This window comes from Heptranchias perlo, unplaced genomic scaffold, assembly GCF_035084215.1.
Source record: "Heptranchias perlo isolate sHepPer1 unplaced genomic scaffold, sHepPer1.hap1 HAP1_SCAFFOLD_64, whole genome shotgun sequence".
In the NCBI taxonomy this organism is placed as follows: Eukaryota; Metazoa; Chordata; class Chondrichthyes; order Hexanchiformes; family Hexanchidae; genus Heptranchias; species Heptranchias perlo.
In genome coordinates this window covers 3,078,180-3,103,090 of record NW_027139666.1, presented here as the reverse complement: position 1 = coordinate 3,103,090, position 24,911 = coordinate 3,078,180, and the positions used below count along the sequence as shown (strand labels likewise).

General features: G+C 43.6%; 2 protein-coding genes and 1 long non-coding RNA gene across 3 annotated transcripts; 1 reads left to right on the top strand and 2 right to left on the bottom strand.

Annotated features, from left to right (window-relative positions):
- Positions 1-635: 635 nt before the first annotated feature.
- Positions 636-24,450, bottom strand: LOC137318048 (uncharacterized). Its single transcript, XM_067981037.1, has 3 exons — positions 24,021-24,450; positions 3,322-3,335; positions 636-1,044 (listed from the first exon to the last, which is right to left on the bottom strand). The coding sequence occupies exons 1-3, from the start codon at positions 24,387-24,389 to the stop codon at positions 636-638; spliced, it is 792 nt and encodes a 263-aa protein (XP_067837138.1). The 5' UTR covers positions 24,390-24,450.
- On the bottom strand, positions 6,764-17,325 carry LOC137317943 (uncharacterized). The gene is made up of 4 exons (XR_010961790.1): positions 17,254-17,325; positions 16,795-16,881; positions 12,175-12,260; positions 6,764-7,492 (listed from the first exon to the last, which is right to left on the bottom strand). It is a non-coding gene; the product is annotated as an uncharacterized lncRNA (long non-coding RNA).
- Positions 20,089-20,691, top strand: LOC137318034 (histone H1-like; the record flags this gene model as incomplete). The annotated part of the gene is made up of 1 exon (XM_067981017.1): positions 20,089-20,691. A coding segment is annotated over one exon (603 nt), but the record flags the coding sequence as incomplete, so codon positions are not given.
- Positions 24,451-24,911: the final 461 nt, after the last annotated feature.

Below are 24,911 nucleotides of genomic sequence, written 5' to 3'. Positions count from 1 at the left end.
CTGGATAGATTCAGGCACCGGGATAGATGCAGACTGGTCCTGTGTGGGGACTGGATAGATTCAGGTCCTGGGATGGACCGAGACAGTTCCTGTGTGGGGACTGGATTCAAGGACTGAGATGGACAGAGACTTGTCCTTGGCCACTGTGTGAAGCGGAATCATAAAACTTCGCAACCTCAGCGTCCAATTTACCCTGAGATAAGCATCTGACCCCATTTCCGCTCCACCACCAAGACCGCCAACTTCCACCTCCGAAACATCGCGCGTCTACACCCCTGCCTCAGCTGATCTGGTGCTGAAACCCTCATGCACGCCCTTGTTACCTCCAGACTTGGCTCTTCCAATGCTCTCCTGGTCAGCCTCCTATCTTACGCCCTCTGCAAACTTCAACTCCTCCAAAACTCCGTTCCCCTATCCTAACTCCCACCAAGACCCGTTCACCTATCACCCATGTGCTCGGTGAATTACATTGCCTCCCATACGTTTAACCGCTGTAGCGATGTAATATATTAACGTAGACCGGGGATAACTGTAATCAATAGGTCAGTCTCTTCAGACAGCAACCAGCCCTTTCATAGATACAGTGGGTGGCTCTGAAAAGAGCCTTTGGGTTATCAGATTAAATCTTGGCCGCTTTACTTGCTCTTGGAGCTCACAGTGCTGGTTTTCTTCGGCAGCAGCACGGCCTGGATATTAGGCAGCACCCCGCCCTGAGCGATGGTCACCCGTCCCAGAAGCTTGTTGAGCTCCTCGTCGTTGCGGATGGCCAGCTGCAGGTGTCTGGGGATGATACGGGTCTTCTTGTTGTCCCGGGCCGCGTTGCCGGCCAGCTCGAGGATTTCAGCCGTCAGATACTCGAGCACAGCAGCCAGATAGACCGGGGCTCCGGCACCCACACGTTCAGCATAGTTCCCCTTTCGCAGTAGCCTGTGAACACGGCCCACAGGGAACTGCAGTCCGGCCCGGGATGAGCGAGACTTGGCCTTGGCCCGAGCTTTACCGCCGGTTTTTCCTCTTCCAGACATTTCCGCAATCTCACAAACACTTTCACAAAGAATGAAGAAATCTTCCCGCACTTGCCCTTCTTGTACCTTCTGGAGGAGTGCAGTGGGGGCACTTGTGATTGGTTCATCTGTTCTCAATCTCATTGGTTCAACGAACAGCCAAATGAGAGAGCTGTTTTATTCACCAATCAATAGCCGGCAATGAGAAAAAGGCGGAAAATACCGAACTGAACCGTTTTATTGAAATTTGAAAAGCCCGCCAATATATTTGTAACACAAGAAGCGGATTAAGTAAATAATGTCGCCTTAAGACAAAGATTTAAAAATCTCTCTCCTTTTACTCTGTTATTCCACATTTCCAGTCACAACTTCCAGAATCTTTTACATTCCGGTTAGAAGTCGCTTCGTTCACCGTTCGCTTTCAATCCGGCGGGAATAAAGTCCCATTTTGTAACGGGACAGATCCCAGCTCAATCTTTGTAAAAGTAACAAACCACAGATTGTGGATTGATCCCTGTTCACTGGAGCTGCAGCGCGATCGAAACCGGAGCCGAGACTCCTGGTGTAAGAAGTCGAACAGTGACAGAGCCTTTAGACTATTCTGTAGTCGGTGTGAAGTCCCTTTCAGGGTTGTTGCTTTAAAGAGGATTGCGGTTCTGAAAGTGATATTCCCGAATAATGAACAAAAAAACGTGAAAAGGAGAAAGAAATGACCTTAAAACGGCTCTGAAGGGGCAGATGCGGGGGAAGGGGCGGAATATGACCGGGAACGAGAGGATCAGGGACACGTTTTTTGTTATTGAAACTAAATAAAACAACGACAGAGATTATACCGGGCAGTGATTATGAGAATCTACCAGATTTCAAGTGAAATTACAAAAGCACAAGTTAGAGAGACAGTGAGTATCAAACTATCGACAGTAAAATGATTCCATAGAGGTGTTGGTACAGTTTTTCAGAGAGACTGTGGGTGGCTCTGAAAAGAGCCTTTGTGTTTATTTTCTTTTCAGTACATTGTGGAGTTTTACTTGGAGCTGGTGTACTTGGTCACCGCCTTTGTCCCTTCCGACACGGCGTGCTTGGCCAGTTCCCCGGGCAGCAGCAGGCGCACGGCGGTCTGGATCTCCCGGGAGCTGATGGTGCGCCGTTTATTATAATGGGCCAGGCGGGAAGCCTCACCCGCGATGCGCTCGAAAATATCGTTCACAAAGGAGTTCATGATGCTCATGGCCTTGGAGGAGATGCCGGTGTCGGGGTGAACCTGCTTCATCACTTTGTAGACGTAGATGGAGTAACTCTCCTTCCTCGACTTTCTCCGCTTCTTGCCGCCCTTGGCTGGTGCTTTACTCAAGGTTTTCTTGGCGCCCTTCTTGGAAGCTGCTTTCTTGTCCTCAGGCATTTTCAAACTCAATTTCAAACTCAGAAATGACCCAAATCCGCTCCGAGCTCGGATTAAATAGGCAGCCCCACAGCCCTATGGTAATGAGGGATGGAGGAAGGCAATGATTGTGATTGGGTCATTCGTAGTGAGGTCACAATAATTAACTGTAACTCTCTGATTGGTTTCTTCAAATATCCAATCAGATTTAATACCTGCCACCAATCACAAACACGCTCACACTGCACATTGTCCGGTTTCATCAATTTGTTCCGAACTGTTGCAGTTCTGCTTCCGGCCAGTAGATGTCCCCAAACCCCGGGTCATTGAAGTTTGCAGATGAGAGAGGGACAGAAGATAAACTCATTCTTCACATTATATTGCACGGGTGGGATTTCGAAAAACTGGGAATGGAAAACAGTTTGTTCGACAAAACATGAGTTGTAATGCTGTATTAAATGCTTGTAATTAATGTTGGGGGTATAGCCTATACTGAGGAAGACTACGACAAAATAGAAGAAGACTTTAATAAGCTTGCTGAAAGTCGGTGTAAATGGCCATTGAATTTCCATATAGAAAGGTGTGAGGTGGTGCATTTTGCTCGGGGGAATAAGGAGGCCAAACACTGCTTTGAAAATAAGAGTCTAAATGGGGTAGAAGAGCAATGGGATTTAGGGGTACAGATTGACAAATCTTAAAAAGTAGCAACACAGGTTGATAAGGCCATGAAATGCAAACACAGAGGTTTATTTCTGGAGGAATATATTTGAAAAGCAGATAAGTTATGTTGAACTGTAATTTTAACTGTCAAACCTTCTGTCAAACTATTAAATCTTCCCTTTCTGAAATCCGTGCTGACTATTCTTTATTATATTTTCGGTTTCTGCATGTTTTTCTGTTGCTTCATTGAGTAAAAGATTCCATGATCATTCCTACCACCGACCTTTAGTTAACTGGTCCACAGTTCCCTGGACTTGTTCTATTTCCTGTTTCAAAATATAAGAATCATATCAACTGTCATCCAGTCCTCTGGCACTATTCCTTTCTGTAATGATTTTTTCTATATATGTAACAATGCCTCTGCTATCTCTTCCTTTGCTTCATTTAATAAGTGCAGATGCAATCCATCAGGATCAGGAGTTTAACCATCCTTTCTAACTTAAATGCCTTGATATCTTTATTGACCTCTTCCTCTATATCATATTCACCCTGTTAATCTCCCGGGTAAATACTGAGGGAAAGTAATAATTCAATATTTCTGCCATTTCGCTGACGTTACTGTGAGTTTATCTTGTGAATCCCTTAGTGGCCCTCAAGATATTCTGATTTTCCTTCTGTTATTTCTGGCTCTGTACAATAATTTACGATTTCTTTTTATATTCCTTGATAATTTGATTTTGTGATTCCTGTTTGCTTCCCTAATTGTATTTTGTGACTTCTTCCTAACCTCTTCCTATTCGCTTTTGCCATCCTCTTATTTAATATCTATGAATGAGAAATTCGACCAGCTTGTTGTGTCTGTTCAGGGGCTGATGTTTGGGAACTGTTTATTGTCTTTGATTAAAGTGCCAGTAACCCAAAGGGAGCAATTCAGTCCGAAACTCCACAGAAACGCTCTATTTCTCCCTCCCAGTGAACTAAGGTGCTATGATGGTGAGTATCGCTCCCTTCCAAACAATTAATTCCAACAGTTTTGAATCCCAGCACGCTGAATTCAGAAACACCAAGACTGGAACCGAATTTGATGATCTTCAGAGGGATAGTGTTTTCAAAACACAAACGAGTCTAATTTATATTTAAAAATATTTTTAAAATTCATTTATTTCCCCCATATCGTTGAATTTAACTCTGTTCCTTTGTATTATTATTTGCCCTGATCTGTACAGTGGATACGGGACACAATTGCTCGGATTCAGTGAAATTAATTGATTTTCTGAAGTTTTTCCCTCTGCTGATTCCCGTTCCTTATTTAAATTATGTCGGATTAACCTTTCTGATCTATAGGAGGGTCATAGTCCTGAAACGTTAACCCGAGCTTCCCTTCTCCACAGATGCTGCCGGACCTGCTGAGCCTTTCCAGCATTTTCGGTTTGATTTTTTTCTATATTTTATCCCTTTCACTTTTGACGGTCGCCGTTGAAACTTGCAGATTTGCACTCAGTTTTTATTTGTGTTTCAGTTCGGTTTATTTGAATTAATATAAATCGTCTCCTGAGAATTCAGACAGAAATATTGCGCAATGTAGAGTGAAATATAATGGGGCAACTTTCGAATGAGGAAAACAAAAACTTTATTCGAAATCAATTGTCTAATTTTTAACTGACAAAATTAGAAAAAGTACGGGAGTAGAAGTTACAGAGAGAAACTATTTCCTCACATTGCACATTGTCCTGAATCTGGAACAACGACAGATAATGTGAATTTGTTCCACTCAGTTACAGTTCTCACTTATGGCCAGTAGATGTCAGACTGCATGTGAGTGTGGCATTAATTCTATGTCTGTCATTCTCTGGTACTGTATGTGAGTGTGATATTCATTCTGTATCCGTCAGTCTCCAATACAGTCTGTGAGTGTGGGATTCATTCTGTATCTGTCAGTCTCTGGTACTGTGTGTGAGTGTGTGATTCGTTTTGTATCTCTCAATCTCTGGTGCTATCTGTGAGTGTGGGATTCATTCTGTGACTGTCAGTCTCTGGTATTCTATTTCAGTGTGGAATTCATTCTGTAACTCAGTCTCTGGGCAAAGTGCAAGTCTGGATTCGTTCTGTATTCTTATTTCAGGTTAGAGTATGGTACTTGAAACTGCATGTTTAATTCATTAATGTATGCAAATCTTTCGTGCTGCATTAATTTGTAAATATTGATACACTTTTGGATTTTGTTTTAATCAAACAATGTGTGCGAGTTTTGTTGAATGATTACATCTTAATCTCCGTGAAGATAATGTGTATTTCAATCTTTTACTGTGAAATTATTGTACTGGTATTTATTTTGTAGCTCAGTCTGGGCTAATAGAATAATTATTGTATCTTTCAGTCTGACACTGTATGAGATTTTTGGACTGGTATGTAATGTGTGGTTCAGTCTGTACTAATGGAATTCATACTGTACCTTTCAGTCTGATACTGTGTAATATATTTAGACAGGTTTGTAAGGTGTAGTTCAGTCTGCACTAAAGGAATTGATACTGTATCTTTCATTTTGACACTGAATGTGACTTTTGGACTGGTATCTAATGTACACCTCAGTCTGCACTAATGGGATTGATACTGTATCTTCCAGTCTGAAACTGTGTGAGATTTTTGTACTGGTATGTAACGTGTAGGTCAGTCTGTACTAATTAAATCAATACTATTTCTTTCAGTATGGTACTGTACGTGATTTCTGGACAGGTATCTAATGTGAACCTCCGTCTGCAGTAAGGGAATTGATACTCTGCCTTTCAGTTTGATAAATATGATTTTTGGACAGGTAACTAATGTGTACCTCAGTCCAATGGGATTGATACTGTATCTTCCAGTATGATACTTTATGCAAATTTTGGACTGGTATATAATGTGTAGCTCAATCTGCAACAATAGGATTGAAACTGTACATTTCATTCTGACACTATGAGGTTTTTGGACATATATGTGAGTCAAATATGGGTAACATCTGAACTGGTATCTAATTTGTATCTCAGTGTATAATATTGGCATGAATACTGCATCTTTAAACTCATAATGTGGTGTGAGTTGTGGGCTGGTATTTAATTTGAATCTCGGGGTACACTATTGTGATTCATTCTGTACCTATCAATCAGTACCATGTGTCAGTTCTATCTGGTATTTAATTTGTAGCTAATTCTGATCTTATGTGAGATTAACACAGTGCCTTTCAATCTGATACTGGGTGTGATTTTGGACTGGGAATTATTTATCTGCCAGTCAGCGGTATTGAGTCATTGTGAAATATAAATTCCGTCAGTCTCTCCTGCTCTGTTTGACTGTTGGATTGGGATCAGTTTGGCATTGACTATTTCTGCTGTGTGAGACTGTGGGATTGATGACCTGTCTGTGTCTCTGTGCTCTGTGAGTGATAATATACTCACAGAGTATATTAAGAAAGATTGGTAGGGTGGTAAATAGCGAGGAGGATAGCCTCAGTCTGCAGGACTATATAGATGGGTTGGTCAGATGGGCGGAACAGTGGCAAATGGAATTTAACCCGGAAAAGTGCGAGGTGATGCACTTTGGAGGGACTAACAAGTCAAGGGAATACACAATGAATGGGAGGACCCTAGGCAAGACAGAGGGTCAGAGGGATCTTGGTGTGCAAGTTCACAGATCCCTGAAGGCGGCGGAACAGGTAAATAAGGTGGTAAAGAAGGCATATGGGAGACTTGCCTTTATCAGCCGAGGCATAGAATATAAGAGCAAGGAGGTTATGATGGAGCTGTATAAAACACTGGTTAGGCCACAGCTGGAGTACTGTGTGCAGTTCTGGTCGCCACACTACAGGAAGGATGTGATCGCTTTGGAGAGGGTGCAGAGGAGATTCACCAGGATGTTACCAGGGCTGGAGCGCTTCAGCTATGAAGAGAGACTGGGAAGATTGGGTTTGTTTTCCTTGGAGCAGAGGAGGCTGAGGGGGGACATGATTGAGGTGTACAAAATTATGAGGGGCACAGATAGGATGGATACTAAGGAGCTTTTTCCCTTCGTTGAGGGTTCAATAACAAGTGGACATAGATTCAAGGTAAAAGGCGGGCGGTTTAGAGGGGAATTGAGAAAGAACTTTTTCACCCAGAGGGTGGTTGGAGTCTGGAACTCACTGTCTGAAAGGGTTGTGGAGGCAGGAACCCTCACAACATTCAAGAAGCATTTGGATGAGCACTTGAAATGCCATAGCATACAAGGCTACGGACCAAATGCTGGAATATGGGATTAGAGTAGACAGGGCTGATGGCCGGCGCGGACACGATGGGCCGAAGGGCCTCTATCCATGCTGTATAACTCTATGACTCTATGACTCTATACATACTGTGTGTGAGAAGGAGCTGGCTGCACTGTTCCTTGTGCCCCGGGTGGAGGAAACATCACACTGATTCTGGGCCCTTCAAGGATTTGCCTGTAGGAAGAAAAATTATCTCTTGTAAGTCAAGAACAGTTGAGGTAGAAAATACAAAAGTGATCAATTGAATCTCTCTGTTAATAATCATTGTAATATCCACAAATGAAAACCAGCGATACAAACAGTGTCAGTGTCTGACTCCACTGCAGTACTGCAGCACTCAGCTTCTGCACACCAGGTATGTTGGGCTGTTTTACAACAATTTAGTGACATCCAGACACAGCCCAACCCCTGCACTGTTCCATGAATGGGACTACCCGATGGGGCGGAGACCTTTGCACATATCAGATTTCTAATCCCCTCTCCCATGGGACTAACCGTTCAACCAAAACTAAACAGCCGCTGTTTAAAATGTGTCCTTCAAACTTCTCACCTGATGCCTGCAATAGATGCTTTTTGTATAACTCCCCATATCCTTACTGTCCGGCTCTGTTTACTGTTCCATAACAAACACTAAAGGTTAATGGGCAGGTTTTAAAAAATCAGATTTAATACCTGCCACCAATCACAAACACGCTCACACTGCACATTGTCCGGTTTCAGCAATTTGTTCTGAACTGTTGCAGTTCTGCTTCCGGCCAGTAGATGTCCCCAAACCCCGGGTCTATGAAGTTTACAGATGAGAGAGGGACAGAAGATAAACTCATTCTTCACATTATATTGCACGAGTGACATTTAGAAAAACTGGGGATGGAGACGAGCTGCAAGTACATTTTGTTAGAGCAAACACTGGTTGTGATACTGCGTTAAATTCTTGTAATTTGTTTCGGAGATATAGTCAATACAGATCAAGACTGGGACAAAATAAACATGCAGAACGGCCTTGTAAATGGCCATTGAATTTCAATATAGAAAGGTGTGAGTTGGTGCATTTCGCTGGGGGAATAAGGAGGCCACATACTGCATGGAAAATAAGAGTCTAAATGGGGTAGGGGAGCAATGTAAATCGTGTCCTGAGAAATCAGAGAGAAATACTGTGCAATGTACAGTGATATATAATGGGGCAAATTCACAACTATGGAACGAGTGAAACAAAAACTTTATTATGAATCAATTGTCTTCATTTTTCACCGTCAAAAAGTGCAAAAATACGACAGTAAAAGTTACAGACAGAAACATCCCTCACATTGCACATTGTCCTGTTTCTGGAACCACGACAGAGAATGTGAATTTGTTGCCTTATTATAGTTGTCGCTTCCCGTCAGTCGAGGTCAGTCTCTGGTACTGGATATGAGACTGGGGTTTATTCTGTATCTGTCAGTCTCTGTAACTGAGTGAGAGCATGGGGTATATTCTGCATCCATCAGTCGCTGGTACTGTCTTTGTGTGGGATACATTCTGTATCTGCCATTCTCTGCTACTTTATCTCAGTGTGGGATTCATTCTGCAATTCAATCTCTGTGACAATGTGCATTCTATACTCTTATTTCAGTTTCCACTATTGTATTGAAACTTTAAAGTATATACATGTCTTCATCGAGCATTTAATTTGTTTACACAGATACACTTTTTGATTTTCTTTAATCAAACAACGTGTGAGAGTTTTGGAGTCGTGTTACATCTTAATCTCTGAACTCTATTGTGAATGATAATGTACCTTTCAATCTGTTCACGTTGAAATTACTGGACTGGTGTGCAATGTGTAGTTCAGTCTGCAATAATGGGATTAATTCTGCGTCTGAGTCTAACACTTTATGTGATTTTTGGACTGGTATGTAATATGTAGCTCATCCCGCACTAAAGGAATTGATACTGTATCGATCATTCTTATACTGTATGACATTTTTGGACTGGAATGCAATGTATAGCTCAGGCTGCACGAATGAAATTGATACAGTGTCACATTGAAAGATTCAGTATGAGATTTTTGGACTGGTGAGTAACGTGTAGCTCAGTCTGTGCTAATGGAATTGATATTGTATCTTTGAGTCTGATACGGTATGAGATTCTTGGATTGCTATATAATGTGTGGCTCAGTTTTCACTAATTGAATCGATTCTGTATCTTTCAGTCTAATATTGTATGAGATTGTTGGACTGATATATAATGTTCAGCTCAGGCAGTGCGAATAGAATTTAAATTGTATCTTCCAATCTGATCATTTGTGATTTTTGGACTAGTACGTAATGTGTAGCTCAGTCTGTACCAATGGCATTGATAATGTTTATTTCAGCAAACACGAGTATTTACCACTATATCCAATATGTAGCTCAGTCTGCACCAATAGAATTTAGACTGTATCTTTCAATCTGCCACTATGAGATCTTTGGACTGGTCTGTAAAGTGTAACTCAGTCTGCAGTAATGTGACTGTGACATTCATTCTATATCTGTCGTCTCCAGTACAGTCTGTGAGTGTGGAGATTCATTCTGTATCTGTCGGTCTCTGGTACTGTGTGTGAGTGTGGGATTAATTCTGTATCTGTCAGTCTCTGGTGCTGTGTGTGAGTGTGGGATTTATTCTGTATCTGTCATTCTCTGCTACATTATCTCAATGTGCAAGTCTGGATTCATTCTGGATTCTTATTTCAGTTTACAGTATCGTATTTGAAACTGTATCTTTAATACTTTAAATTATATACAGTTCTTCGGCCAGTGTTTAATTTGTAAATATGGATACACTTTTCAATTTTCTTTAATCAAACAACGTGTGTGAGCTTTGGAGTGTGATTACATCTTAATCTCTGAACTCTATTGTGAATGATAATGTACCTTTCAATCTGTTCGTGGTGAAATCATTGGATTGGTATGTAATGTATAGCTCAGTCAGCAATAATGGGATTAATTCTGCATCTCAATCTAATATTGTATGAGATTTTTGGACTGGTATGTAATATGTAGCTCAGCCTGCACTAAAGGAATTGATACTGTATCTATCAGTCTGATACTGTATGTGAGTGATATAAATTCTGTATCTGTCAGTCTGTGCTACAGTGTGTGAGTGTGGGATTCATTTTGAATCTGTCAGTCGCTGGTACATTGTATGAGTTTGGGATTCATTCTACATATCAGTCTCTGGCACTCTATCGGAGTGAGAGATTCATTCTTTATCTGTATCTAATTTATATCTTCATTTACAGGATGGCGTTCACATCTGTATCTTTAATACTTAAATGTATGAATAATTTTTCCCAGTTTTAATTGGTAGATAATGACATTTTAAAAAATGTAATAAGATAATGTGGGCATCTATTTTTGGACTTCTATTAAATCTACATTGGGAACACAATTGTGAATTTGTGCATCTTCCAATTGATATGGTGACATTTTTGAACTTGTATATAATGTGTAGCTCAGTCTGCATGAATGGAATGCTGTATATTTCAGTCTGAATCTGTATCAGTTTTGTTGTCGTGGTTTCTAATGTGCAGCTCAGTCTGCACTAATGGAATTGATACTGTATCTTTCAATCTGACACTGAGATTTTTGGACTGGAACGTAATTTATAACTCAGCCTGCACTAATGTAGGTGACTGTGAGATTCACCTTGTATCTCTCAGTCTCGGGTGCTATGAGTGAGTGTGGGATTCATTCTGTATCTGTCAGTCTCAGGTGCTGTGAGTGAGTGTGGGATTCATTCTGTATCTGTCATTCTCTGGTACTGTGTGTGAGTGTGGGATTCATTCTGTGTCTGTCAGTCTCTGCTGCTGTGTGTGAGTTTGCGATTCATACTTTACCTCTCAGTCTCTAGTGCTTTATTAGAATGTGGGATGAACTCGGTATTTGTCTGTCCTTGGTACTGTATGCCTGAGTGGGATTCATTCTGTTTCTGTCATCTCTGGTACCATACTTGAGTATGGGATTCACTCTGTGTCTGGCAACCTCTAGTACTGTATGCGAGTTTGGGATTCCTTCTGCATGTCTGTCTCTGTACTGTATCGGAGTGTGAGATTCATTCTGTTTCTGTCCATAATTATTCTCTCAGATTACATTATGATGTTCAATACTGTAGCTTTAATATGTTAATGTTTGAATAGCTTTTCTCATTATTTAATTGGTAAATATGGATACACTTTCGTATTTGAAGCTGGAGGCTTTAATCAGATAATTTGTGTGCTTTTTGGACTACTATTAAATCTGTAAATCTGTGAGTAATATTGTGAATGATAATTTATCTTTCAAATTGATATGGTGACATTTCTGAATTGGTAAATAATGTGTATCTCAGTCTGTGCTAATAGAATTGATACTGTATCTTTAAATCTCATACTATGAGTGTATTATAAACTGGTATCTAATTTGTTTCTCAGGTTACACTGTCACAGCAATTCTCAATCTGATATTGTACATGAGTTTCGGCCTTCATTTTGTATTTGAATGATACACTATTCGAATGGATACTGCATGTATTAAACTCACGTGTGTTAGAGAGTTCTGGGCTAGTATTCAATTTGAATCTCGGGATATCTGGTATTTAATTCATGGCTAATTTTGCCCTTTTGTGAAATTGACAATCTGATAGTGTGATTTTGGGCTGGGATTTTTGAATCCACCTGTCAGCGGGACTGAGTTCGGGAGAAATGGAACAGTGTCTGCCTCACCTCCTCTGTTTGACTGTTGGATTGAAAATGTGACTCTGGAACTTGGGATCAGTGTGGGACTGACTACTTCTGCTGTCTCAGACTGTGGAACTGATGACCTGTCTGTGTCTCTGTGCTCTGAGAGTGAGAATATACCTACTGTGTGTGAGAAGGAGCTGGCTGCACTGTTCCTTTGCCTCGGGTGGAGGAAATTTCACAGTCATTCTAGCTCCTTCAAGTATTTGCCTGTAGAAAGAAACGTATCTCTTGTAAATCAAGAACAGGTGAGGTAGAAAATGCAGAAGTGATCAGATTAATATCTGTTAATAATAATATTGAATATCCACAAATGAAAATCAGCGATACAAACAGTGTCAGTGTCTGACTCCACTGCAGTACTGCAGCACTCAGCTTCTGCATACCAGGTGTGTTGGGCTGTTTTACAACAGTTTAGTGGCATTCAGACAAAACCCAAACCCTGGACTGATCCATGAATGGGACTACCCGATGGGGCGGGGAGCTTTGCACATATCAGATTTCTAATCCCCTCTTCCATGGGACTAACCGTTCAACCGAAACAAAACAGCCACTGTTTAAAATGTGTCCTTCAAACTTCTCACCTGATGCCTGCAATAGATACTCTTTGTATAACTCCCCACATCCTTACTGTCCGGCTCTGTTTACTCTTCAATAACAAACACTAAAGGTTAATGGTCAGGTTTTAAAAAATCAGATTTAATACCTGCCACCAATCACAAACACGCTCACAATGCACATTGTCCGGTTTCAGCAATTTGTTCCGAACTGTTGCAGTTCTGCTTCCGGCCAGTAGATGTCCTCAAACCCCGGGTCATTGAAGTTTACAGATGAGAGAGGGACAGAAGATAAACTCATTCTTCACATTATATTGTACGGGTGGGATTTAGAAAAACTGGGAATGGAGAACATTTTTTCGATAAAACATTGGTTGTAATGCTGTATTAAATGATAGTAATTAATTTAGGGGGTGTAGTCAATACTGAGGAAGACTACGACAAAATAAGCTTGCAGAACGGCCGTGTAAATGGCCATTGAATTTCAATATAGAAAGGTGTGAGCTGGTGCATTTTGCCAGGAGAAATAAGGAGGCCACATACTGCTTGGAAAATAAGTGTCTAAATGGGGTAAAGGAGCAATGCAAATCGTGTCCTGAGAAATCAGAGAGAAATACTGTGCAATGTACAGTGAAATATAATGGGGCAAATTCACAACTATCGAATGAGTGAAACAAAAACTTTATTATAAAACAATTGTCATCATTTTTCAATAACAAAACGAGCAAAAATACGGGAGTAGAAGTTACAGACAGAACCTTTCCTCACGTTGCACATTGTCCGATTTCTGCAACCACGACATAAAATGTGAATTTGTTCCGTTCTTTTACAGTTCTCGCTTACGTCCAGCAGAAGTCAGTCTCCAGTACTGTGTGTGAGAGCGGGGTTTACTCTGCATCTGTCAATATCTGATACTGTGTGAGTGTGGGATTCATTCTGTATCTGCCAGTATCTGGTACTGAGTGTGAGCATGGTGTTAATTCTGTATCTCTCAGTCTCGGGCACTACATATGAGTTTGGGATCATTCTGTATCTGCAAGTCTGTGGGACTGTATATGAGAGTGGGATTAATTCTGTATCTGCCAGTCTCAGGTACTGTGTATAAGTGTGGAATTAACTCTGTATCTGTCAGTATCTGGTACTGTGTGTGAGTATGGGATTCATTCAATATCTGTTAGTCCCTGGTATTTTGTGTGAATGTGCGTTTCATTCTGTTTTCGTCAGTGTCAGGTGCTATATGTGAGGGAGACTTTCATTCTGCATCTATCAATTTCTGGTACTGTTTGTGAGTGATATAAATTTTGTCTCTGTCAGTCTGTGCTACAGTGTGTGAGTTTAGGATTCATTCTGTATCTGTCAGTCTCTGGTACCGTGGGAGTGTGTGATTCATTCTAAGTCTGTCAGTCCCTTGTAATGTGTGTGAGTGTGGGATTCATTCTGTATCTGTCAGTCCCTTGTAATGTGTGTGAGTGCAGGATTCATTCTGTATCTGTCAGTCCCTTGTAATGTGTGTGAGTGTAGGATTCATTCTGTATCTGTCAGTCACTGTTACATTTTTGAGTGCTGTTTTCAATTTGCATGTCAGTCTCTGGCCCTCTATCTGAGTGTGAGATTCATTCTTTATCTGTATGTAATTTGTGTCTCTGTTTACAGTATGGTGTTCAAAACTCTCTCATTAATACCTCAATGTATCAATAATTTTTCCCAGTGTTTAATTGGTAGATAATGATACATTTTAAAATATAATGTTTTCGGTTATAATCAGAGAATGTGGGCACTTTTTGGACTTCTATTAAATCTGTATCGATGGGAAAAAAATTGTGAATTAGTTTATCTTCCAAAATGATATGGTGACATTTTTGAACTTGTATATGATGTGTAGCTCAGTCTGCTTGAAAGGTATACTGTATATTTCAGTCTGAATCTTTATCAGTTTTTTGTAGTGCTTTATAATATGTAGATCAGTCTGCACTAATGGAATTGATACTGTATCTTTCAATCTGACACTATGAGATTTTTGGACTGATGTGTAATGTGTAACTCAGACTGCATTAATGTGTGTGACTGTGAGATTCATTCTGTATCTGTCAGTCCCTAGCACTGTCTGTGAGTGTGGAATTCATTCTATATCTGTCAGTCCCTCGTACTGTCTGTGAGTGTGGAGTTCATTCTGTATCTGTCAGTCCCTAGTACTGTCTGTGCGTGTGGGATTCATTCTGTATCTGTCAGGCTCTGGTACTGTGGGTGTGTGTGATTCATTCTATATCTGTCAGTCCCTTGTACTGTGTGTGAGTGTCGGATTCATTCGGTATCTGTCAGTCACTGTTACATTGTGTGAGTGCTGGTTTCATTCTGTGTGTCACTCTCTGGCCCTCTATCTGAGTGTGAGATTCATTCCTTATCTGTATGTAATTTGTATCTCCGTTTACAGTATGGTGTTCAAAACTTTATCTTTAATACCTCAATGAATGCATATTTTTCCCAGTGTTTAATTGGTTGATAATGAAATGCTTTAGAATATAGTCAGAGAATGTGGGCACTTTTTGGACTACTATTAAATCTGTATCGATGGGAACACAATTGTGAATTAGTTTATCTTCCAAACTGATATGGTGACATTTTTGAACTTGTATATGATGTGTAGCTCAGTCTGCATGAATGGAATACTGTATATTTCAGTCTGAATCTGCATCAGTTTTTGTAGTGGTATACAATGTGTAGATCAGTCTGCACTAATGGAATTGATACTGTATCTTTCAATCTGATACTTCTTGGAATGGTAAATAATGTTACTCAGCCTGCACTAATGTGTGATTCATTTTGTATCTCTCAGTATCTGGAACAGTTTGTCAGTGTGGGATTCATTCTGTATCTTGTCAGTAGTGTGTGTGAGTTTGCGATTTAATCTATATATGCAGTCTCTGATACTGTGAGTGTGGGATTTATTCTGTGTCTTTCAGTCTCCAGTCTTGTATGCGGGTGTTGAATTCTTTCTGGATATGCAGCCTCTCAGACTGCATGTTGGTGTGGGATGCATTCTCTATCTGTCAGTCTCTGGTACTGTGTGTGAGTATGTGATTCATTCTGTATCTCTCAGGCTCTGGTACTGTGTGAATGTGGGAGTCATTATCTTTCTGTCAGTCTCTAGTACTTTATGAGAGTGAGTAATTAACTAGATATCTATCAGCCCTTGGTACTGTATGCCAGTGTGGGATTCATTCGATATCTGTCATCTCTGGTACCATATTTGAGTGTAGGATTTGCTCTGTGTCTGTCAGTCTCTATTATTGTATGTGAGTTTGGGATTCCTTCTGCATCTGTCAGTCTCTGGTACTATATCTGAGTGTGAGATTCATTCTGTATCTGTATGTAATTATTCTCTCAGATTGCATTATGGCATAAAAAATGTTAGCTTTAATATCTTCATGTTTCGATCATATTTCTCATTATTTAATTGGTAAATGTGGATACACTTTAGGATTTGACACTGTAGGTTTTAATCAGATAATTTGTGTGCTTTTTGAACTACTATTAAATCTGTATCTCTGTGAGTACTATTGTGAAAGATAATGTATCTTTCAAATTGATATGGTGACACTTTTCAAATGGCGTATAATGTATAGCTCAGTCTGTACTAATAGAATTGATACTGTATCTTTACATCTCACAATATGAGTCCATTATAAACTGATATCTAATTTGTTTCTCAGATTACACTCTCACAGCATTTTTAATCTGATACTGTACATGAGTTTTGTACTCGTATGCAATTTGTATCACATGATACATGCAATATCCATTCGCATAGTGTATCAACTCACATGTGTGTGAGAGTTCTGGGCGAGTAATCAATTGGAATCTCAGGGTACATTATTGGGATTCATTCTGCACCTTTAAATCGGGTACCATGTGTGATTTCGATCTGGTATTTAATTCGTAGCTAATGTTGCCCTGTTGTGAGATTGATAGTGTGATCTTGGACTGGGATTTTTGTATCTACCTGTCAGCGGGACTCAGCTCGGGGGAAATGGAACAGTGTCTGCCTCACCTGCTCTGTTTGACTGTTGGATTGAAAATGTGTCTCTGGATCTTGGGATCAGTGTGGGAATGACGACTTCTACTGTCTGAGACTGTGGAACTGATGACCTCTCCGTGTCTCTGTGCGCTGTGTGTGATAATGTACTCACTGTATGGGAGAAGGAGTTGGCTGCACTGTTCCTTGTGCCTCAAGTGGAGGAAACATAACACTGATTCTGGATCCATCAAGGATTTGCCTGCAGGAAGAAAATTATCTCTTGTAACTCAAGAACCAGTGAGGGAGAAAATACAAAAGTGTTCGAATTAATATCCATATCAATGATTATTTTGAATATCCACAAATGAGAATGATACAAACAGTGTCAGTGTCTGACTCCACTGCAGTACTGCAGCACTCAGCTTCTGCACACCAGGTGTGTTGGGCAATTTTACAACGATTTAGTGACATCCAGACACAACCCAACCCCTGCACTGATCCATGAATGGGACGACCCGATGGGGCGGGGACCTTTGCACACGTCAGGTTTCTAATCCCCTCTCCCATGGGACTAACCGTTCAACCGAAATCAAACAGCCGCTGTTTAAAATGTGCCCTTCACACTTCTCACCTGATCCCTGCAATAGATGATCTTTGTATAACTCCCCACATCCTTCCTGTCCGGCTCTGTTTCCACTCTTCACTGTCCAATAACAATAAACAGGGTGAGACTGGAACTAAACCAGGAACATTCACTACTGGTTTGGGGAGAGAAAGCAGCAATGATTTTAAATATCAGGTTCTTCCCATTCTGTCTCCCTTCCCCTGGACACACCCTGTGCACACACAGCCCGAGAATGACCTCTCCCTTTCCCCGCTCACCCCATGTTCCGGGACCAGTTCCTGATCCACTCCGCCTCTTACAAACAGCCCCCGGACTCCCCCTGACCTTCCCCCGGACTCAATGCCGATCTCTGAGCCCATCTGCGGACACGGTCCCGATGCGATGAGCTGCTGTAACGAGGCTGCTCTTTGCTCCCTTCCCCCGGGGGCCGTGATCTCTCCATTCCCTGCTGTTTCAAACCATCTTCTTCCGCTCACTGAGGGAATGGCGCCCACAGGCCGAGCTGGGGGAGGGGATCGCGCATGCGCTCTTCCGCTCACCAACAACCAGCGCTGGGGGCGGGGCTGAGTCGCGCATGCGCAGAAATCTGGTTTAATTCTCAATACAAAAATCGATGGAAACTTTCCCCAATTGGAATTTTTCAGAGTCTGAGCAAAGGAAGTGGGTCTGGGGGAAAGGTCAGAGGGAATGGGGTCCACAGGCAGTGCAGGAACTGGCACCAGAATGGGAAACAGATGGGATTCCACCAGTGCCTAACGCTGGAATCCAGACTGACTTTACAATCTCTCACTATTAAACTCGATGTTTCCATCCCTGCTGTTTCTCTCGGTATCTTTTGATGGAAAAGAGTCTTTCAGAGATAAAGTGGGCGGCTGTGAAATGAGCCAATTGGTTCTGTTCATTCTTGGTCCCTTTACTGACAAAGAAACTTGTGACTCCGTATCTGGAGTCCGGATTCCTCGAACCAATCCTGGAGAAACATGGGAGGAAAGTGGGAGTCGGTGTCAGGCCGTTACAGGCTGTTTCTCCCCACCTTTCCTTATTGGACTGGAGACTGGGATCGTGTAGGATTAATATTTGACGGCTACAGTCCCAGTTTATTTCAATCGGAGTGAAACTCTCGGTCACTGAGAGAAATACAGAAGGGCCCTGAGCTGCAAAATTGCAGAGGGTACAACATGCAAGAGAGGGTTAAATGCGTGACACTGTCCCTGAGAGTGGGATTAATAATGTGTCTGTCTCTGAAATAATATCAGTGAGAGATGAGACTGCATCTTCCGTCACTCCAGCTTGGAATGGCAATTGGAATGGAGAATTTTCCAATTTGTTACTGGGTGAAAACGGGACATTGCAGGTCAGTTTCTCTCTCTCTTATGTACAACATATGAAGGTGGAATACTGCTGCTGAGCGTGATACAGAGAGACTGATGGGAAGCGTATGGCTGATACTCTGCCTGTCTGTATCTCTCTAGCGCTGTACACGAAGGTGCGATACTGTTTGCTGAGTGTGAAACGGACACACTGAGAGGAAGTGTGAGAATGATACTTTGTCTGTGTGCCTGTCTCTGTCTGTCTCTTTATCTGTCCGTCTGTATTTCTCTCCCTCCAGCGCTGTACATGAAAGCGGGATAGTGTTATTGAGCGTAATATGAACACCCTGTTGGAAGGTAAAGACTAATTCTGTGTCTGTGAACAGACCTCCGGTGCTGTTGGTGAGACGGTCACTGTCCCTTCTATTATGTATGAGCCGGTCTGACGGTGCATTTATCAGTCTCCAGTCCAATAAGGAAAGGTGGGGAGAAACAGCCTGTAACGGCCTGACACTGGACTGCCTATGAATGTTGAATTTATTCAGCAACTGGCCGTCTCTGGGTGTTGAGAATGGGACGGATAGGACACCAGTTACTGTTGTCTGTCAGTCAGTTTAGGAGGAGGGAGAGAAAGACAGAGAGACTGGAGGAGCCCAGAGAGGAGAATTTGTATTATCGTCTCAACCAAACATATTGCTGAGTGTGAATAATATAATCATGTAAAACCAGATATGGATAATCACATCCACAGCTGTGATTGGCTGCTTCCCCTGAATCTGGGGACCAGACACTGTGAGGAGCGCCGGGCTCGGAGTGTTTAACAGTTACTGAGCTGGGAAACGACAACTCACCTCCGAGAATCTGCAGCACAGGCCGAGCGGTGAGGAAAGCCTGTCACGGGAATTGTCAATCTGGCGAACAGTTTGTCCTGTGAATGTGAAGATGTGAACATTGTGTCAGAGAGAGTGTGTTAAAGGGGCGGATGGGTTAGATTAATGTCACTGTGCTTGTGTGGCCGGACTCATCGCCAGATTTCCGAGTCCCTTTTGAGTAAAATTTTAAAAAATCCCTGTCAAAGGATCGCCCTCCTCCCCTGCCGAGCTCCGAAGTGGAAATTTAAGGTCAAGTTTCAGATCAATTCAAGATTTCAGGTGAAAAACGGAGATCATGTCAGCGATCGGGTGAGAGAGCGCGATCAGTGCAGCAATGAAACGGGTTTAAATCGAAACTGGTGCTTTTAATTCCGGTGAAAGTTTTTCGACAGCAAACATACCGGTGTGAGATATAGGAAGGGGCGAGTCTGGGACTCTGGAGTGCCCGATTTGAATTGGAATCGGGGAGTTTCAGAGGAGAGAGAAACACAGAGAGGCTGGAGGGGCCGGGAGCTGACAGCAGGATGTCTCCGCCCCGTCCGCTCTGTGCCTTTAAGTTGCTCTGTGCCGCCGCCTCTCGTTTCATTTCTGACCCAGCTCTGACTGTCAGAGAGATTTTCGACAGAGTCCCGGACATGACAGACACTGCAGCCGCCGAAACGGCTCCTCCTGCCGCCGCCGCCGCTCCACCCAAGGCTCCGAAGAAGAAGAAGGCGGTTCCCCGACCCAAGACCACCGGTCCCCCGTTGGGCGAACAGATCCTCAAGATTGTGGGGGATTGCAAGGATCGCAAGGGGATATCCCTGGCCGCGATAAAGAAGGTTCTGGCTGCCAAAGGCCTGGATGTGGAGAAGCACCGGTCCCAGATTAAATTAAGTATCAAGAGAAATGTGGAAAAAGGCTCCCTGGTGCAGATCAAAGGCACGGGCGCCTCGGGCTCCTTCAGAGTCGCTCAGAAGGAAACCCAGGCAAAAGTGGGAAAGAAGGTGAAGAAACAAGTGACCAAGAAATCTCCCGGAAAGAAACCAGCGGCCAAAAAAACAGCCGTCAAGAAATTAACGGCCAAGAAACCAGCGGTCAAGAAACCAGCGGTCAAGAAATCGACCACGAAAAAGGCGGCGAAATCACCAATTAAGAAGAAAGCGGCGGCTAAGAAGCCCAAGACCCCCAAGCCGGTGAAGGCGAAGAAGGTGGAAAAACCGAGGGCCAAGCCCAAGCCGAAGTCAGCAAAGCCTAAGAAAGCAGCGGGCAAAAAGAAGTAAAAAATCAAGTGCAACTTGCGACCATCTGAACACAACGGCTCTTCTCAGAGCCACCCACTTCTCTCAGAAAAGAGCTGATCCCGGAATCAGATGATTCCTGTCCCGGGGCCGGGCTCAGATTTCAGATAGAAATCATTTCAAATAAACCCAGGGTCCTGATGACTCGCTGACATTCGCTATCCCCGCCCGACCCCCAATGTCTAATAAAATAGAGAGAATGGGATTTCCGGGCCGGGCCTCACTGGAACTGGCGTGTGTTCGGCTCCAGTCCCAGTTCATTTTTTCTCACAGATTCAGGGCGACAGTCCTTAACAGGGTAAAACTGGCGGAGATCGGCAGCTATCACAATTCAAACCCCAACACATGAGATTCTTCAAATCAGCTGGAATAAAGTGTTTATAAACTGCTGAACCCGTCTGGGAGGGAATGTGCGGGGAGATAGAATCGGGTCTGGGACTGAAATGGAAGGAGGCGGGTTGACTTGTTATAGAAGGGACTGTATTTAGGCAGGAATATTACTGACTATTGATTGTAACGGGGCTTATTGAAAAGCTCCGGGATTCTATGAAGCCCGAGTCTGTAAGGGTTTGTGCGGAGCGCGGTGTTTCGGTTCTATTATCGATAAACGGTTTGAAATTGGCGGGTGGAGAAAGCTGGAGGTGGAGCTGGAAGATCAGAGGCCGCTCTCCGCTCTGTCCGTCTCTCTGACTCTCTCGCCCCTCCCTGTTTAATATCACACTCTGTCTCCTCCCCTCCCTGTTTAATATCTCACTCTGTCTCCTCCCCTCCCTGTTTAATATCTCACTCTGTCTCCTCCCCTCCCTGTTTAATATCTCACTCTGTCTCCTCCCCTCCCTGTTTAATATCTCACTCTGTCTCCTCCCCTCCCTGTTTAATATTTATCTCTGTCTCCTCCCCTCCCTCTCTCACCCTGTGTCTGTTTCAGTCAGGTCAGGGCAGGCTGCATAAAAACGTAACCAACATCAGTTTGCTGTTCATTCAGCAGCGATTTGACTGAAGAATAATCATGTCTGGCAGAGGTAAAGGAGGCAAAGGACTGGGGAAAGGCGGAGCCAAGCGGCACCGGAAAGTGCTTCGTGATAACATCCAGGGGATCACCAAACCAGCCATCCGCCGCCTGGCTCGCCGTGGCGGTGTCAAGCGGATCTCGGGTCTGATCTACGAGGAAACACGCGGGGTGCTGAAGGTTTTCCTGGAGAATGTGATCAGGGACGCGGTCACCTACACTGAACACGCCAAGCGCAAGACGGTCACTGCCATGGATGTGGTGTACGCTCTGAAACGGCAGGGCCGCACTCTCTATGGATTCGGCGGCTGAACAACTCGACCCTTTCTAACCGGACACAAAACAAAGGCTCTTCTAAGAGCCACCCACCGCCTCACAGAGAGAGCAGTGACCTGGGAACGGGGAGAGGAAAGATGTCGGGATGGGGAATCATTTTCCGATATTTAATTAGTATGGGGAGATTCCCCAACACTCGGTACAGGGAGATCAGAAACAAGAGCCGGGGTTCTCGGCCATCCCGAGAGAAGGAGCGGAATTCCCGGTTTCACGGTATAAATGAACAGGCGGTGATACAGAGTCTTTCCCCAGACATTACCTTCTCCGCTCAGAGTAAAATCCCTCCTCACTCCCTCTCCCGCTGTGTCCTCTCTGCTCGGTCTTTATTTCCTGCCCTCATTCAATTATCAGTTCGATGTGAAGTTTCTGTTTGAGGCGCGGTTCACCGGGCCGGAACTGGTGGGATTTTTGAAATTGAAGCTGGAAAGCAATTCCCGTTACGGAAAGCAATGACCGGGGATTTATTCCCGCCCGTTTACAGACAGATCAGAGAATGAACCGGAATGTGAAACAGCCTGAGATTTGAAATGAGGAGAAGGAAATAACGAAGATTATAAAGAGAGAGTTTCTTAAATTGCTGGAGGGAAATGAAATTTTCTTGAAACTGTTATTTGATGCTCTGAAATTGGCGGGCTTTTTGAAATTGAAGATTAATTTCAGCTCAGCCAATTGGGACCCAATACCTCGCGCCGTTTTGGTCTGACTGACAGATCTCGGATCAAACCTGCCAATCACAGTCCCGGGGCAGTCCCTCCTTGTCTGGGGGTGAAACCTCAGCCAATCACAGACCAGGGGCGGATACCCTTAGACGCTTTAAAAGGCGGCCCCAGAGCGCACTCCGTATTCAGAGTGTCTGTGTCTCGGGTTGTGTTGAGATCTGTTCAGAAAATGGCCAGGACCAAGCAGACAGCGCGCAAATCGACCGGCGGGAAAGCTCCTCGCAAACAGTTGGCGACCAAAGCGGCCAGGAAGAGCGCTCCAGCCACGGGCGGAGTGAAGAAGCCTCATCGCTACAGACCCGGCACTGTGGCTCTGAGGGAGATCCGCCGCTACCAGAAATCCACCGAGCTGCTGATCCGCAAACTGCCCTTCCAGCGCCTGGTGCGAGAGATCGCTCAGGACTTCAAGACAGACCTGCGCTTCCAGAGCTCGGCCGTCATGGCCCTGCAGGAGGCCAGCGAGGCTTATCTGGTGGGGCTGTTTGAGGACACCAACCTGTGCGCCATCCACGCCAAGCGAGTCACCATCATGCCCAAAGACATCCAGCTGGCCCGCCGCATCCGCGGGGAGCGCGCCTAAATCTGACCCGGCTTCAGCACCAAGTTCAACAAAGGTTCTTTTCAGAGCCACCAAATCGGCGATGGAAAGAGCTGTGATCTACTGGGTTGAAATGGCAGGGTCGTGAGAAATTTGCTTAAATGGGAAACGTATAAAGGGGAGGGAGCAGATATCAGACGGACAGGGACAGAATAAATACCTCACTCACATCCAAACACAAATTTCACTCACATTCTTAATTCAGTAATCGCTGATACAATAACAGTACATCAGTCAGCATCCGTTGTACAAATCTGGGTAAAATAACACAGACTGAGCCAGTGTTGTCCGAGGATGGGACGGTAAATAATATTAAGCGTCCCTGGTATTTCTGTATCCCACCCGCCCAGTTGGCAATTCTAACGGTTCTGGTATTTTGTCTCATTCACCAGACAAACTGCAAATTATAATCGATTGGAGGTTGGCGACATCTGCGGTCCGGAAGCGAGTACTGCAACAGACCGATATGGATGATTTGTGCATAACAAGTTATTGTTCGTTTCTCGAATCGGAATCAAGTCCTTTTGAAGTTAATTCCTGATCCCACAGACAGTGACCAGCCCTTTCATAGATACCGTGGGTGGCTCTGAAAAGAGCCTTTGGGTTATCAGGTTAAATCTTGGCCGCTTTACTTGCTCTTGGTGCTCACACTGCTGGTTTTCTTCGGCAGCAGCACGGCCTGGATATTAGGCAGCACCCCGCCCTGAGCGATGGTCACCCGTCCCAGCAGCTTGTTGAGCTCCTCGTCGTTGCGGATAGCCAGCTGCAGGTGTCTGGGGATGATGCGGGTTTTCTTATTGTCGCGGGCCGCGTTGCCGGCCAGCTCGAGGATTTCAGCCGTCAGATACTCGAGCACAGCAGCCAGATAGACCGGGGCTCCGGCACCCACACGTTCAGCGTAGTTCCCCTTTCGCAGGAGCCTGTGAACACGGCCCACAGGGAACTGCAGTCCGGCCCGGGATGAGCGAGACTTGGCCTTGGCCCGAGCTTTACCGCCGGTTTTTCCTCTTCCAGACATTTCCACAATCTCACAAACACTTTCACAAAGAATGAAGAAATCTTCCCGCACTCGCCCTTCTTATACCTTCTGGAGGAGTGCAGTGGGGGCACTTGTGATTGGTCCATCTGTTCTCAATCTCATTGGTTCAACGAACAGCCCAATCAGAGAGCTGTTTATTCAACAATCAATAGCCGAATGAGAAAAGGACGGAAAATACCGAACTGAACCGTTTTTTTGAAATTTGAAAAGCCCGCCAATATTTCTGTAATACAAGAATCGGATTTAGTAAATAATGTCGCGAAAGACAAAAATTTAAATATCTCTCTCCTTTTACTCTGTTGTTCCACATTTCCCGTCACAACTTCCAGAACCTTATACATTCCGGTTAAAATCCGGCTTCATTAACCGTTCATGTTCAATCGGGCGGGAATAAAGACCCATTTTGTAACGAGACAGATTCCAGCTCAATCTTTGTGAAAGGAACAAACGACAGATTGTGGATTGATCCCTGTTCGCAGGAGCTGCATCGCGATCGAAACC

Coding starts and splice junctions, on each gene's coding strand:
- LOC137318048 (XM_067981037.1), bottom strand. CDS start 24,389: ATGTCTGGAAGAGGAAAAACCGGCGGTAAAGCTCGGGCCAAGGCCAAG.